Below are 17962 nucleotides of genomic sequence, written 5' to 3'. Positions count from 1 at the left end.
AAAAAGAGTCCCACCAGTTCACATGGTAACACAAAGGTTCCGCTGGTTGAACACACAAACTAGCAATGTTGGGAAATGTAATACGTTACAGACGACTACGGTAGTTACCCTTTGTAAACGTGTAATAAGTAATGTAACTATTTGAAATAATAATAATAATAATAATAATAATAATAATAATAATAATAATAATAATAATAATAATAATAATGATAATGATAATAATAATAATAATAATAATAATAATAATAATAACAATATAATAATAATAATACATTTAAAAATAAGTAAATTAAACCATTTGTATTACTTAATTTTAAAATAAATTACTTCATTGCAGATTATGATATTTGATGACTTTTGCATTGCATTTCCAGCAAATGTTTAAACTAGGAAATGAAGCTGAACATTCCTAAAAACATGAGCTGAAACAGTACTCAGCACTGATCACAGTCAAACCTTTATTAAAAGTTATTCAGTATAACTTGAACCAACAGTTTGATTAGTGTCATTTATTTACATATTTCTTTCTCAATAACTGTACATGATGAATAAAAAAAAGTGTAATTTAATTACATAACTCCATTACATGTGACAAGTTGCTCCCCAACACTGGTAACTAATAATAATAATTATTATTACTTAAAATAATAACACAATGGCTCATCTCCAGTTCTCCTGACCTAAAATAATGCCTTCGATATATGGAATAAGTATCAGAATAATAGAATACAGAATATAATAGAATACAAACAAAATGCCAATATGCCATTAAGAATGAATGGAACAGTGTTGGTGTGAAGTTGCAGGGTTAAACACGATGGATCAAACAGTGCAGTAAGAAATAAAGTTGTGATACAAGTAGTGAGGTGATACATATTCTTATTCTACGATCATCATGTCTGGTCTTTTCATTTGTGCCAAAGGATCTTAAAGGAGGCTATGATTAAAGACAACACACATAATCATCAGTGGCTGCTTTGTGTAGCTACATGTGTTCCTACATGTTTCTGTGCTGGTATGATTTTAAGGACCGTGTCTCCATCCAGGTAGCTAAACAGAGGGAGGAGACTGTGTCTGAAGGTATCAGAGAAAGTATAAATGTGAACCCTTCGATGAACATCGTAAAAAGACACCTGACCCTCCCCTACGTCCACATACACCCCGATCAGTCGGGGCATAGCCGCCCTCTGCAGCTTGGTGGGCTCCTCGGTGCAGGCCCACAGAGCGGAGGAGCCCTTCCACAGGGTCCAGTATCCTCTTCCAGGTGTCATGGTGGGCCTCTGCTTCCTGGGAGCAGACTCTGACATCACGCCGATCCTCCAGGTGCCCTTAGGGGACACCTCCACCTCCCAGTAGTGTCTCCCTGCCGTGAGGACGGTGTCACCCAGCACACAGGGCCACTCAGCAAAACTTTGGCTGTTTGAGAGACCGGCGGGGCGCACCGCTGCCTTCTGGACCCGCAGGCGGTCTGAGGACACGGCCAGCCAGGAGCAGCTGGTGCCGACGTCCAGCTTGACAGACACTTTCAAATACAGGAATATTGTTATTAGTTATAGTAACAGTGCTGGTAGCAGAACGCAGTAGTATTTATTCTGCTTTATAACTTACCTGAGGCACTCTGAATCCACTGCCACACTGGAAGACAGTACAATATATCATGAGTATGCAAGATTTGTTTTCTGTAGCACACATTTCCCTCTAGATAGCGTTCCCTCTCAGCTACTAATATAAATTTTACTGTGAGGTCAAGTACTCTTGCACTGAAAACGCCTCCCTTATCTCAGGGTGCGTCATTTCAGGCTAATTTCTAAGCTACTTTTTCTGTCTAAAACATTCAAAGATTCAAAGGATTCCTCATCAGAGGAGCATCAGTCCAACACTGAAATCCAAACGCTACCAGATGGTGACAACATATTGTGTGCTCATGCATTAGAATTACAGTAGATCGGAACTCAAACCTCATTTTTCAAAAGTCACCTGAGTTAGGTATGTATCTGGGGCTTCCGCTTCCTGTCCTCCAGGCCTTTTGTTTGGTCGGCAGCCACAGCTTGGATACATCCTCCTGTAGGGTCATATTCACCAATATGAATCATATTCAGCAATATGAATGATATCCATCGATATCACACAATCTTGTCTGCTGATGTCCCCCCCCCCCCCACACACACACACACCTCATTGTCCTCTGATAAGAGGGACCAAGCCACGAACTCCAGCAGTGGAAGGATGGCAGCCATCCTGGCCTCCTTCGGTCCTCTGGCATGCAGCAGCTTCTTCAGCTCTTCATCAGACACGCTGTTCGCCTGGAATCACACACACAGCACGATGAGGACGGAGCTTTGGTTTGAGGGGGTTTCTGTTTGCCTCACACACACACACACACACACACACACACACACACACACACACACACACACACACACACACACACACACACACACACACACACACCTCTGTGACGTTCTTCAGCTCCACTGCCCACTGCTGAAGCTTTTCATTGTGTCTCTCCACCTCTGTTCTGTCTTTCTTTCCTGGATCATCTCTTCTCTTTCCGTCTGTTGGCTTGGTTTTCTTCTTATTCTGGGGGGGAAATTAACAATTACCAGAGACTTGCTATACTGGACATTTGGAGGCAGTATTTTGAATGTGGGACATTAAAAGTAAATATGTAGACCACAAGCCGACTCACTAAGCAATGCAAGTTTCAGTACATTTAAAACCCCATTTGTTCTATGAGGAAACCAATACACATGCCTGATATGCTTCACACATTACATGATGAGAAAAGCCAAATGAATCCAATACAATTAAGGGTGACAGACAAGACAATAATAATAATAGTTTAATAACCATGTTTAGTGTCAGCTCCTGATCCCACTGGAGGATCAGCCTCCTGCTGGTCTCCAGGCTGCCTGGCTCTTTGGTGCTCCCCTCTGGTGCAGCCTTCTTACTGCCACGCTTCACCTAAATGAAGTCAACATGGAAATGCATGTTTTTTTCTTTCTGTTTTTCAAATTGCCAGATCTAGAAAGTAAACGTGTCTTCATTTGTGCTATTTATTGCTCTATAAATAAGGAACATGTTTGTGTATTTCAAAAGTGAGCATATTGTGTTTCCCAGGTTCATACATAAAGGCTTCAGTCTTCATGATAGTATAATAAACATGACTGATTTAAAAAGAGCATGTCCCTTTGGAGTTAGACATTTAGTTGGGAGCAGTTTATGGTCTAATAGTGAGTCTCAGACTCACTATTAGACCATAAACTCTTAACAATTTTTATTGAGATAATAAATCAAATGAGGGAAATTTTGTCATAGACTTCTATACAATGAGTCGCCCCCTGATGGCCATTATAGGTGTCACAAGGAGCCTGCGTCGGCTGCTCCATTCAGGGGCTGCATCTTTGTGCTGTTGTATCTTAAATGATGTCTGACTCTGTATCTCGAAGCTTTGGTGGGTCAGACTGATGCTTTTTGGTGATTTCAGCTCCCACGTTTGGCTGTGATGCCCGTAAGTGACCTCATCATTCAAGATGTTGGACTAACATTAAAGCACAATAAAACAGTCTGGATCGCCTGCATGCTTTTGAGAGCCACAAACCAGATGCAGTGTTATGTGTTGCATACCCGGCTGATGTTGTTGACCTCCTCTGCCAGTTCCTGAAGTAATTGGAGGCATTCTGTCAGAGTCTGCATTGACTTTAGATTAGGCTGGAAGCAAAGCAGGAGAATCCTGTTGGTCCATTTCCATTTTCACAATCTTGCATACATTTACACATTGGAACCACGTATTCACCTTTGTTTCAGGGAGACCGCTCCGATTTGGACAACTGTGTGATGAGTCTTCAAAATCTATCATCTGTAGGCGCCGAATCAACAAGACACATTTTCAGTGACGACTGTGATTCTGTGTGTTTATCGATGCTCATGTTATATGATGTCAGTTCACCTGGAATTGACTGAGGGAGGGTTTATTCCACGGCACCGAGCTGGAAGCACGGCTCCTCTCCAGGGCTTTACTCTGTGTGCCGAGAAACAAATACAACATTTGATTCATGCAAATCCACCTTTTCCTTTGACCTGTTTAAACTGAGGTTTACCTGCTTCTTGGTGAGTATGGGTTTAGCCCGGCTCTCTGCAGAGGTTGGTGTCATCGCTGCCATCCTCTATCCAGAGTCAGCTGAGAGATACACAGCAGATCATAGAACAAAATGAAACAGATGTCAGCGTGTGTGAAATAATAAATGTTGATGTCACTACAGGGAAGCGTCATCGCCACAGTGATTATTGCCAAGTCACACCAAAGTCCACGTAGTGAGATATTTGACTTGATGATTTCAAATTCTGATGTGCTGGTGGAGCTGCTGTATATTAGTAAACAAAGGGCCAAAAATCTGTCCTGATCTCACACAACCCTGAAGGTTGTGGCTGTCCACCCCGATCAGTTGCATCCCGTCACAATTTACACATTTTTGTTAAGCCTATAACCATAATGTTGCCATAAGCATGTTGTTGTCCTGCATAGATATTATTGATATGTCAAGATATTTAGTCCAGTGATGCTCCACCTCCATCATATTAATAATATTCTAGTATTGTAAGGGAATCATGAGGTACATTCATACAGGAGAATGGATATAGTTTGAAAACACAAATCCGTCTGATAGATCAGCTGTACCAACCTCCTCAAGAATGTCATCAAAACAATCTGATTATGTTCCTAAATGATCCCTCGTTTACACGTTTATTCTTCAACAAACAAATACATGTCGGTATGAAACAAATCACATTTTATTTTTTACACAAAAAAACATTTACATTTCGGACTAGAATATGAATCAGACACATGAGTGGTTACATTTACCACAGCAGCATTGGATAAACTACAAAATACAAGAATGATGAGGAAAAAGACTTACTGTGCCTGAGACGTGTTCCTTGTTTATGTGCGTGTGACCAATAAACTCATCTATTCATTCCAATCTGAACAAGGACTTTGACCGACCAGGAGGTTTTATGAGGTTTTTTTTATGAGGTTACTGGAACAACCTAATTGTCTACAGTACGTTGTGATGAAATTGACTGACTTCCTCTTGCAATGTGACAGAGTTCCTTTACTTGTTTCTACAATATGTGAAAACAAAGGAATATTACAGATGGACAACAGTTATTTCTCAATAGTTTTTTGATGTAGACAAGGTAGCAGCTTTAAATTCAATATACATACATATTAACAGCATGAGGAGTCATTTAAACAATACAACAAACTACACACATGCTCATTTAGAGTAAATATATTTAAGTTGGGCTGAAAAAATTGATTTTCTCTATTAGAACGATATTTCTGGAAAAGTGGGAAAGAGCATCAGATTGAAAGAACACATTTAAATTATTTATTTTAAAAACAATCTGAACAAGTCTTTGGTGGTATGTTTTTTGGCGTTTGTGTGATAACTCTTTCTACCAAAAAAACAGTTTATTGGACCCACCTCTCATGCAATAAAATCTCATCCTGTGAAGTTTATAATATTCAGCTGATATTATTCATATTTGGTTGAACATCGATATCTTTTCTCTCCAAATAGTGTTGTCTTCATTATTTTCTGTTTTGTGTATTCATTTTTTGGAGCTTAATGTCCACCTCTTACTGTACTGTGTACTGCAGACACTCACGTAATCTGTATGCACTGGACTTCAGCTCTCTGTACCACCTACTGCTGCAACATAGTATGTCAAATGTCACAAGTGTAAGAAAATGTTAAAATGCAATTGACAAGAAAAGACTATGATGTTGATTCTCTTTATTTTTTATTTTATTATATATATATATATATATTTATTTTTTAATTATTTTATTCTTTATTCTTTTTACTTTCTATTTTTTATTTTATTTTTATATTTTTTAATTTTATTATTATTATTATTATTATTATTATTATTTTATTATTTTATTTTCTTTCTTTTCCCCCCTGTGGGTAATGGGGGCGGGACTGGATAAGCCTCGGCTTCTCCCGCTTTCCCTTTCGGCCATGTTTATTCATGTTTACTGTGTGAGCAAGATGTGTGATGATGACTAAATGTACATGCCCGAAATAAACAAATAAATAAAATAAAACTGTATTTCCTTCCTTTGTTAAATGTTATGTTATGAAATTGTGATGTAGAAAGGCCAATAAAGAATTAAAATATGTTCTTTAAATATATGCATCTGTCAACAATTATTATTTTAATGGCTTAGCATTCTATACACATAATAATAATAAGTAACACACGGTTGTATACGCTTATACCACAGTCAGGACTGATGATTTACGGTAATACTCGATATCATTCCGGTCCAGCAGGTGGCAGTATGCACGTGACGATGATTTGCTGTGCACAGTAGAAGAAGCTGTAAACTGTGTTGTCCATGCTACGACAGTAAAAATGATCCGTGGTCAGTTTCAAACAGTCCCTCTGTCAGAGTCCCAGGTGGACTTCCCCGGGGAGCCGTACTCCGTGTCCGTCCTTAAAGCCGGATACTGTCTCCCGCAGCCCGACGGGACCTTCAGAGCTAACGGGACCATCACCCTCATAACGGGACCCAAGACGATCCTGGTGGACACCGGCGGGCCGTGGGACCGAGTCTTCCTCCTGACCACACTAAAGGAGAGGGGTCTGGAACCGGGAGACATCAACGTGGTCGTCGGGACTCACGGACATTCAGACCACGTCGGGAACCTGAGTCTGTTCCCAACGGCGGCCATGATTGTAGGCTACGACATCAGCGAGGGGGACACGTACCGCCCAAACAAGCTGGCGGAGGGACACGAGTACTGCGTCGACGAGCACGTAAGTTACTGTGACGAGCACGTAAGGCCCAATCACGGACTTTGATGCGCGTTCCCGTTAAGTGCCCCCCGTGACGTTTTCCCCAGAGGTCAAGGAATAGGAGTTAGGAATAGGAGTTAGGACCTTATTTTTTGACTATTCGACTGCACCCCGGGGAATTTTGACAGTCTCCGTGCTATATAGTAACACTAGTTTAGTGATGGGCAAAGGGAAACTTCGAAAAAGTCCGAATATGAGTTTGGTTCACTCGACTGTCAAACAGATCCCACAAACTCTCTGCTGATGGGGATGTTGATGCTGCTGATGTTGATGCAAACAGAGCAAACCAACAGCAAATGTGTTTTCAAATATATTTGCATTAGTATGGCTTTAGACTGGTCCACACTCTACCTGTATCTTTGGCAGGATGGAGACTATGGAGATAATGATGCAGAAGATGAGGTTGAGGCTGATGAAGACCTTGTGTTCTGTGCAGTCATCTGGCTGTGTGTAGTAAACGTAGAAAAGCACCACAGCGGTGATAGCCAGTGCATAATGGAGGAAGGTGAACGAAAATAGGCCTGGAAATGACATGGACATATGAAATGCTTAAAACCACAGATATCATAAAGAAAACCAGCCGTGTGATGGTGGAGTTATTGGAGGAGGGACAGCAGCCGCACAGAAGGCATGGTGCTGAGCCACACAGACAAGAGGCCTGTGAGTGATGGAGGGCAAAGGAGTGGCAGGGAAAACAAATACAGAGTTAAAACTAGATTTTACACTTCATTGTCTCCTAGGAGGAATTCATTTTCACAGCACTGTATCCATCCATAGCCATACACACCACAGAAACACTACATACGCAAAACACACAGCAACCAAACAATCACAAACAACTATACAACAGTAATAAACTGTCAAATTAATGTATGCGACCGTTTTGGCATAAATAACGTTACGTTTTGTTCCAATACATGGCTGAGAATTGATTTATCGTGAAAGTGAATTTCCCATGATGCATCCAAGACAGGCAGCACCCACAAACGTTACTCATAATGATAATAATAATAATACATCGGTGTTATAAAGCCCCTTTCCACCTGCTGAATCCTCATCATCACTAGCTTAAGTGAGCTACTAGAAGGCTGAATGTTTATAACGTTAGTGCAAGTGGCCTGTTCTGACAGTTCCTGAATCATTATTTGCTGATTCACTGTCTCGCGAAGCCAACTCCCTTTACAAGTATAACGTTAACGTTATATGTCCAGTACAGCTAGTATTTGACATAACAACTTAACTTAGAGTATACGCGTTTAAAAAAAAAGGTAAACAAAGAGGACGGCGCATGCGTGGTATATTACGTTGACAGAGGAACTTTAACATTAAAGATGTAATATGGAGCATAAAGCACTTTAAATCATAGGAATGTCATCATAGGCTACACATCTGGTTCATTATTATTATTATTATTATTATTATTATTATTATTATTATTATTATTATATTACACACCTGGTTTTATCATCAACCAGTCATAATTGTTTGCTTATCGAAGCCGTTTGAACTAAAACAAGTAAATACATTATGTGACGGGTACGTCTGGTCTGGGATGATAAGATCCTGGAAGACGTTCAGATCAGGCTGTAAAACATGTGAAATAAAAATCGACACTTTTAGATAACATATTTGTGTCATCAAAGTAAAGTGACATGCCGAGTGCTGTCCCATTTACCATTCAAGCCCTCACAGCCTCTCAAGTCTCTGAGGGTTCAGGGTTTAGACCTTAGGGGGGACATTGGGATTTAGCCTAAGTTATTCCATCGAGAGCACATAAGGCCACATTCACACTGTGCACATTGTATTGGCCAGAGTAGTTTATTTGCATGTATTTGCATGCTTTTTCTCAACTTTTTTTTGTTTGTTTTTTCCACGCAAGCAACACAACGTTACGGAGCAGACCCACAATTAATTTCGGCATAATGTAATGCAAGCCCACGCAAAGTCAATAGGCTTGTTCGGGATGGTCTTGGCTTGACTTGACTTGACTTGACTTGCCACGCCGACGAGAGCTGCAGGTGTCTGAGGGGGCGGGCTATAAAAGAGACGGCAGCCAAACGCCGTTAAGTCGGACAACAAAGTCAACGTAACTATGGTGCTCAAGCGATAGAACACGGCAGCAAACCAAAGAGGATATGTTTTATATATATATATATATATATATATATATATATATATATATACACACACACACACACACACACACACACACACACATACATATATACATAAATAAATAAATACATACACACACACACACACACACGCAAGGCAACATGTGGAAGGCATTATTTTTTCCCAGTATATTTGTATTATCATTCTATGTTTCTATTAACCAGACCTCACATATAATAGGCCGACTCACAACACAATGCACGGAACTTTAGATCAAGCAATGAGATCAATGCGACCAAAATAAAAAATATAATTTCACCACAAGGTGGCCGCCGAGTGCGGACCTGAACACACGTCATTGAACTTTTAACCAATGAGAACCATTCCACTGTTACGGAGGTGTGGACAAGCCGGTTGCAGCCACCGTGGACCGCGCTGCCAAGCGCTGCAAGAAGCGGCTCTTAAAAACTTGTTCCCGCGATGTTTTGGGTCACGTGATATGGTCGCGACCCTGTGACGTCTTTGCAGTCGGCTGCTAAGTCGGACACAATTCTAGCCATCATGCATCGCTTTCAACCCACAATACATCACGTTAGGTGGCGCGCTGCAGGCGGCTACATCAAGTTGAATTCGCCTATTGAGATCCGTCAATTCAACGTATCGTTTTTAGATTTCAGTTGTCATTGTGGAATCGTGCTAATTGTAAGCATTCTTTTACACTGACATACTATCAACAGCACATAATATTCTTCATCAGCATATTTGAGGAAACATTTTGAATATTTTTCACTGAAGAGTTTATTAAAATGCCACATAGTTTGTCCTGTTGCGGATCCCTTTGGGGAGATCTGGATCACAGGTGATCAGGAGCTGAGGGTGCAACTGTGATGATCTCCCTCAGCTGACTGCAATCAGTCAGACAGGTTATATAAGGGAGTTGCAGATCCCTGATCAGTGTGTGTGTGCGTCCGGAGGGTCAACACCTTCAGTTGGCTCTCTGGGGTTTGAGTGAGCGTTGAGTGTGTTATTTTTTTTTTGCCATTTTGTTCCCCCTATCCAGTGACTGAATTCTTTGATTTGTCTGTCGTTTTGAGAGTCAGTGGGTTTTTATTTCTCCAGTCACCTTTGTTGAACCCACTAGTTGACTGATATTTGTGTTATTGTGCAGTATTTTGTTAGTTTCCCGACCTGCGACCCCTATCCTTCAGCCTTTCATTTCTGGGAACGTAAAGCTCAGGGGCTCGTCTGGTATATGGGTGTTTTGAGGGTATTGTGTTGGTTATGGAGTCTCAGGCTGAACTCATTTGTTGAGAATCCATCTTGCGAGGCTCTCAACTTCTGCAAAAAGGCAGCACGTCTGCAAGTCGCTTGCCAATTTGGCATTACTGTGACAGCAGGAAGCAGAATGGACGCCATTAAAAGGGCTGTAGTAACTGTTATAGGAGACACAGATCCTCACTGATGACTCTGAGGCTGAGTCAGACGGTGCGGGTGAAGAGGTTGAGGGTGTTGATGAACCTGCTGCTGAGGTGGGGTTGATCTCCCTGAGCTGACTGCAATCAGTCAGTGGTTAAGGTTGTTGCAGATCCCTGATCAGTAGGGCTGTGTTCAAAAAATCGATCCGCGATCCGATATCGATTCACGCTCAAAAAGCACGATATCGATCCAAAAATGTCTGGATCGATCTTTTCCAGGTGACTAAAGGCACTATTTTCTTTGACGCGCAAGGCGCACTATAAAAAGCGAGTGCCGGCTAAACGAAACCGAAACTTAAGCTAGCGAGATGGCTGAAGCTAGCGAGATGGCTGAAGCTAGCGAGATGGCTGAAGCTAGCGAGATGGCTGAAGCTAGCGAGGGCTGAAGCTAGCGAGATGGCTGAAGCTAGCGAGATGGCTGAAGCGGCACCACTAAAATCACCTTCTGGAATGAAGGCTCCGCTGACTCCGCTCCCGTGAAGCGGCGAAGTGTTTCCTCTGCGTCGGTCAAGTGCGCCGTCATTCATGCGGCGGCGGTGTTGACGCGCGGAGCCGGACTGAGCGGCTGCGCTCTGCCAGTCCGGGTCTAGGGACCGTCCACCAAAACTTGAGTTCAAGCGAAGAGAAAGTACTCTCTCTCTCTCTCTCTCTCTCTCTCTCTCTCTCTCTCTCTCTCTCTCTCTCTCTCTCTCTCTCTCTCTCTGGCATTTCACAAGTCTCTGGTTGTCAAAGACTGGGTACAGGGGTTCTTGTAGTTTTCTAATATAGAGGGCCACTTAATTTTAATTTATTTATATTTTATTTGGTCATTGTTGTTTAGTTCTGGTCATTGTTTTAATTCTGCCATGGATATGTTACTTAAATTTCAAATAATACTTGGATTTTTGTCTAAAATAAATACTTGATTCTTGACTCTTCTTTCTCTGTGTCCCTCTTACACGTACACAGATACAATCACAAACACATGGAGCTGTTTTGTCTATGGGACAGTATTTATTTGCATTATGTCTGTAAATAGATCGATATCGAATCGAATCGTGGATCGAATCGGATCGTGACCTTATGAATCGGAATCGGATCGATCCAGGAAATTCGGATCGATTCCCAGCCCTACTGATCAGTGTTAGTGGTCTGTGTCCAGAGGGTCGACACCTTCAGTTGGCTCTCTGTGCTTTTTTTTGGGTCAAATTATTTTATTTATGTCGTTTTGATAGAATCAGTGGGTGACTGAGTTTTTATTTCTCCAACAACCTTTCTTGAACCCACTAGTTGACTCATATTTGTGTTATTGTGCAATATTTTGTTAGTTTCCCAACCTGTGACCCTTATCCGTCAGGCTTTTATTTTTGGGAACGTAAAGCTCGGGGGCTCGTCTGGTATATGAAATAAACGTGGTTTTGCAGGTATTGTGTTGGTTATAGAGTTATGGAGTCTCAGGTTAGACTCATTTGTTGAGAATCCATCTTGGGAGGCACTCGACTGATACAAAAAGGGAGAACTTCTGCAAGTCGCTCGCCAATTTGGCATTACTGCGACAGCAGGAAGCAGAACGGACACCATAAAAAGGGCTGTAGTAACTGTTATAGGAGACACAGATCCTCACTGATGACTCTGAGGCTGAGGCCACATTCACACTCTGCACGTCTGTTAACGGATCACATTGACTTTGCATGGGTTTGCGTCACATTATCCCGAACAGAGTTTCTAAAAAGGGAAAAAAAGGCTGAGACTTCCTAAAACTAGTGATGGTGAGATGAAGCCTCTTGAAACATCAAAGCCTCTCAGCCAGATGAACCACCTAAGTGGTTCGACCCCAAAGCTTCAAATAAGTACGCTAGGGACACCTAGTGGTGAATGAAATTATGATGACAGGAAGAGAGTTTCCAGCCAACCCAACCCAATACTTGATGTTTGCTTTGTGTGCTGATACAGCGTCAAATCAGTTGAGAATAAAACATTTTCCGGCATGAACGTGTTTGAGTGTGCCTTTCAAAAATATAGGTGAAGGATAACGGCGCTTTCTTCAACACATCTTGTACAGGATTCGAACTTGCAATCTACTACTTCATGGGTTAGCACACTAACCTCTGAGCCAACTCAGACTGGAATTTCATGGGATCTGAGTTTCTATTTGACATAAAGTTTTAAATTGCTCCAAAACTTTTGGGCCCAGGCGGTTTCTCTTCTTCCAAACAACCTCCCCTGCTTTGGAAAAAATCCGCTCGCAGGGAACAGAGGATGCAGGGGTACACAAAAATCGCACAGAGAGACTGTAGAGTTGTGGATACAGTAGTTTGTGAGTTTCCCAGTATTGCAGTGGATCTTCGGATCTTTGTAGGTGAGGTTCTTTGAGGTAGCGCTGGACTTCAACAATAGCTGATGCTGTAGGATTGTGAGTCTCTCTACAGTCCACCCAGGGAAAATGGACAGAAAATGAATTAGACATCATAACTAAATGGCAACAAAATCAAAGTCACTATGAATTTACCAGAGGAGGTGGAAGGAAGGTTGTCTTCTTGGACCACTGCTGATGGAGCCGCGTGTGGCATTTGGCCTATCATATGACCACACTCAGTGGTCAGCCTTCTCACAGCCTCATCCACCTTGGATGCTGAGAGGAAGCCTAGTGTCTTGAAGCGTGGGTCCAGGAGTGTAGGGAGAGTGAGGATGCTTGTCTTCTGATAGTGATTGAGGTTTTCCATGAGCTTTGACTGTATTGTTTTGGAAAGTTGTTTGGCCAGGTCAGTGGTGATGGTGGAAAGCTGTTCCCCAAGAGTTACATAAACCATTTTTAACAAAGGCAATATCTTTGAGGCCGACACCCTCTTCTCAGCTGATAGTTCTTCTGTTGCCTCATGAAATGGCCCAAGCACACCAAGGCACTCCTTAATAACTGAGAATTCTGATGAAGTCAGCATAGTGACATCAGTGGTCAGGGAAGCCATAGCTGCACCTACAGCATCTCTCTCAGAGTGCAGCCTCTCCAACATTGCAAAGGTGCTGTTCCACCTAGTATCCACCTCTTGGAGAAGCTTGAGGTGTGGTCTTCCCATCCGCTCCTGCATCTGGGCAAGCCTTTCATGTACACACAAAATAACATTAGTTGCATAAACAGTGCTACAACAGTCACAACAGAATGCTGATATAATAAAGACAAACCTTAGCAGTGGTACTGGACCGAAATAGAGTAACAATCCTCCTAGCACTTGCACGCAGATTTTGAAGGCCAGGGGTCTCATCCATTGATTTGTTAACCATAAGTTTAATGGCATGAGCTACACAGACTGCCTGTTTGAGGTGCAACTCCCTGCCACAGGCAATCATATTTGCAGCTGCATCGGTCACTAGACAGGTCACCTTGTTGATAGATAAATAGATAGATAAAAGTTAAACAAACTCCAAAAAAATGCATGCAATGGACAAGCTGCCACACGCTCAGGCACTGGAATACACACCTTGTAATGTCCCACTCCATAATGGCACCCTTAGCTTCAGCCAAGTTAAGGGCTGTATGGCACTGAGGGAAGTGCTGAACTCCTAGCAGCGTGGTGTTTATCACACCATCCGCAATATAATGGCAGGTCACTGCCAGATAGGCCTCCATGTTCATTGAAGTCCACATGTCAGCTGTAAGGCTGACAGCAGGAGCCTGCAGAACACGTGCCTTGGCCTCCCTTTTGCCTTGTTTGTATCGTTCCTCCACCATGGCTTTCAAAGCCTGAAAAACAAGAACACTTTTTAGCATGACATTTGAATAGATATTTAATGCAGGTTCATGAATGATAGCATTATAATATATACGCCTACCTGTCTGGTGGGCAGAACATATGTAGGGTCAAGCAATTTCACAAAACGGTGAAAGGCTGGCAATCCTTTACCACCATGTCCACCAAGGCATCATCCAGTTCCCTTCTCCTGGAAGCTGGGCAAAAGACACAAAACAAGTGAAGCAGTAACTTAACAGAGCAGCCCTCTTATAGGCTAATGCATCAAAAATGACAAAGACCACAACGCACCTGTGCAAGTCCCAGCAGATGTTGAGGGTGTCTCCTCTCTCTCATGAATAGCACGGTAATGCCTCAACATAGAGGAGGTGTTATTATTATATCCAAGTGTCTTATCACAGATGAGACATTTCCCCTATACAGACAAAAACAGCCAATACAAAAGACCACATTACATTATATTAGACTAGACCTACTACTAACTAAGCTTCAAAATGAAAGGCAGATTTGAGTAGCCAAACCTTATTGGGAGAAATTTGCTCAAAATGTTCCCAGACAGGCGAGCATTTTCTCTTCCTACTGAACTCCATAATACTGAACGTGTCGCAAAGAACCAAATATGATTGAACTGTCTCCAACTACTGACAAAAACCCACGAGTTAGTATTCGTGTTCGAGGCATCTTTATAGTCGACATGTCCCGCCAATTGTAAACCGGTATCGCGAAACAGTAGCCCGAAACGAAGCCTCGCTCGTCATACGCTACGTCATTTTGCCGAGGTGAATCAGATCTCGACACGGAGCTTCGTTGGGGGAGGAGCCGAAGTACTCGGCACATGCCTCGAAGCCTCGAGGCAAACCATAACATCATTACTAAAACTGACTTTTGAATTCAGGACTGCTCTTAATTGTAGTCTTATTTTATTTGATTTCATTTTATTTCATGTGTGACTCCTGTACTTTAACTGCTGCTTTTTAAAAGTTGAGTTTGCACTGAGACTTCTTCTTCTTCTATAGATCTACAGTTAAAAACAAGGACAATAACGCTGAAAAAGGTCTAACATAGATATTTAACTGTGTATGTAAACAAAAAGTGTGTACGAAGACAACACTGACATGTTTTAGTCAGTATTACAAAGGGTGGAATAAATCTGGGGTGATTAATGTAACAACAAGGAGTATTTGACAGTGACATCGTGTTGTTTTCCATGCAGGTGTGGGTAGTTCCCACTCCAGGCCACACCGGACAGGACGTCAGCGTCCGGGTGACAGGAACCACAGCGGGCACAGTGCTCGTTGCTGGGGACTTGTTTGAGTGCTGCTCAGATGAGGACAGCTGGCGGGATCTGAGTATGAACACTGCAGTGCAGGAGGTCAACCGCCAGGAGGCGCTACGTACCGCCGATGTCATCATACCGGGACACGGACTCCCTTTTAGAGTCATCAGGAACTCATGAACCCTTTTTTTGTTGATCGTACTTCAAATATTACAATACATTGTATTAAAAAACAATGGGTGACGCCATGACTACGTCCACTTCCTATAAAGTCTATGGAAAGAATTCCAACAGCCTCAACAGGGCGGGGTGACCGAAGTGGAAGGACTTTGCTCAGTGAGCGAGAGAGTTTTCCTACTGTGAGAATCTGAAACTATTTTTTTATTATGGATTATGTAAGGACATCCCTTGATTGTCTGTAGGTGAAGTTTTATAACAGCTGGAGCTGCTCGCGTCATCTTACTGATTAACACATCTTCAGATACCAACCAGCTTATCTGGCTGTACAGCTACAGACAAACTACAACTGTTAACATACAAATTCCAGGAGTATTCTCAGATATGAGAAGTTTGATTTCTACATTGTTCAGATAGACAATAAATATGTTCTAAACGTCCTCACATCAGACAACATATAAGATGATCAGCGAGGTAAAATTACTGTTTTTTTGAATGGAGTCTGGTGTCTTTGTGGAGCGCATATTCACTGTATGTTTATACTTGAATAAATTATAATTGTGCAAATCCTTGTTGATTTAATTTCTTATATACTCCCTTCACCCCACACACACACACACACACACACACACACACAACCTTTGAGCTGCTGATCAGCGGTTTGACTCATACAGGATTAGGGAGCTATCTGTCACGCTACACTTCATCAACGTCGACACCCTTCTTCATGACAAACTCCCCACTGTCTCTGGTTAAATTCACCAAGAGATACCATAAGATAATGACTCATTTGCATATTTATACATACATTTTCTGAAAATGTAAAGGTGATATTTTAGTTAATTGATTTTACCGTATTTACCTGTAATATCTTCAAAATAGAAGTCATTTTACAATAATATACATCACATTTTATTCCTACAAGCATGCCCAAATGTGTTTGTAATTGCTGACAGTATGTTCTGCTTTACAGGGTGATACAAAGATAGAGCTAAAATGTCCCTCTGTAACACAATTTCACTGTAATTATTAAATTCAACAAAATCAGACAACAATTTTGAGCCTGACTTTAATGTTCATATTTCTGTCTGTCCTGCGTCTCTTTATACGTGGAAAGTATGATAAAGTACTGCTTTATCACCTGAGTGTGTATGACGCTGTAGTCAAGCCAAGTGTGTGTGGGTGTGTGTGTGTCAGAATACCATCACACTGGTAGTACCAGGCACAAACACCTCCATAAAGCACTAATGACCTCAGGAGAAACCTCATAAACGCCAACCGTCACACTGCGCTGCGATTTATTGTCACTGTCACTTCTGTAAAGGGAGACAAATGAAGAAGATGCCACAGGAAGTAGATTTGTAGCCATTCCTGTCGACATGGCGACATGATTCGTATATTAGACCTTCACTAAGTTAATGACCAACAATGACGTTGTTACATGTTTAAAGTCTTAAATGACACAGTCGGTTGATTATTAACTCTTTTATTCTGGGAAAATAAATTAATTCATGGTGATGACGTGGTATAAAGTGAGAGAGAGAGTCTCACACAGGGAGGGAGGCGGGTTGAACAAACACAGGACTTTCATACTGGAGACCGCTGTCTGTGCCCTGTGTGAATGTAAATTACAACATTTTGTCCTGTCAATTCTTCAAAAGGTGAATCATGTCACTGGTGTCCATGGCATCGCAGTGAGAACGCGTTTGCCCAGCAGTATGTGAGATTAGCTGCCGACAGAGAAACGGCCGAACACACTTTTTCAAGTCAAGATGGTTTTCACGATCCGATCCCAATAACGAAATTCACCACAATCATCTTATTATGTTTTTTTTAATCGGGATGCTTGATAAAATCCCACGTCGTCCCATACTCTGGATTTATCAATGTGTTCCCTTCAAGCTCATTAGTCAGACCACGTTAGATGTGAAGCTCAGGTTAAACTTCATCTACAGATTTAAGACCAGACAAATGTAGACCACGAGTCACTGAGACCTGCGAGGCTGAGGGGTCGTTAGAATGGAGCATGACTTCATTTGTGTGTGTGTGTGTGTGTGTGTGTGTGTGCCTCCACGAAGGATGAAAGTCCACTTGCACACTCCCTACACCTACACATTTGAATATAGTACCATAATTCACTGATAAGGTAATCAAATCACACACACACACACACACACCTGTACATCTACAAATGGAAGCTTTTTATCAGTGTTCGGATTAAAGATTCTTCATGTTAAGGTTAAAAGAAAATGATTGATGTGCCGTCGGCCATTAAAGAGAACTTTCTTTTATGAAGCAAGTTAACATTCTATTAATATAGA

The 17962-nt window shown here is 41.8% G+C and overlaps 3 protein-coding genes across 3 annotated transcripts in view; 2 read left to right on the top strand and 1 right to left on the bottom strand.

The window, feature by feature from the left end:
• Window positions 1-17962, top strand: part of vgf (VGF nerve growth factor inducible) — a 150876-nt gene that overhangs the window by 9767 nt on the left and 123147 nt on the right. The gene's annotated exons all lie outside the window — the stretch shown is intronic.
• Window positions 829-5053, bottom strand: LOC311008956 (uncharacterized protein). Its single transcript, XM_084002917.1, has 11 exons — window positions 4923-5053; window positions 4104-4183; window positions 3953-4024; window positions 3800-3862; window positions 3631-3714; window positions 2854-2967; window positions 2455-2583; window positions 2178-2306; window positions 1981-2065; window positions 1612-1638; window positions 829-1525 (listed from the first exon to the last, which is right to left on the bottom strand). The coding sequence occupies exons 2-11, from the start codon at window positions 4164-4166 to the stop codon at window positions 969-971; spliced, it is 1323 nt and encodes a 440-aa protein (XP_083859043.1). The 5' UTR covers window positions 4167-4183; window positions 4923-5053; the 3' UTR covers window positions 829-968.
• Window positions 6267-16149, top strand: mblac1 (metallo-beta-lactamase domain containing 1). Its single transcript, XM_084002891.1, has 2 exons — window positions 6267-6834; window positions 15402-16149. Exons 1-2 carry the CDS (start codon window positions 6430-6432, stop codon window positions 15642-15644), a joined length of 648 nt encoding a protein of 215 aa, XP_083859017.1. The 5' UTR covers window positions 6267-6429; the 3' UTR covers window positions 15645-16149.

The sequence above is a fragment of the Eutrigla gurnardus genome, assembly GCF_963514095.1.
Source record: "Eutrigla gurnardus genome assembly, chromosome: 23".
Taxonomy (NCBI): domain Eukaryota; kingdom Metazoa; phylum Chordata; class Actinopteri; order Perciformes; family Triglidae; genus Eutrigla; species Eutrigla gurnardus.
This window is presented reverse-complemented; position numbering and strand designations above follow the sequence as displayed.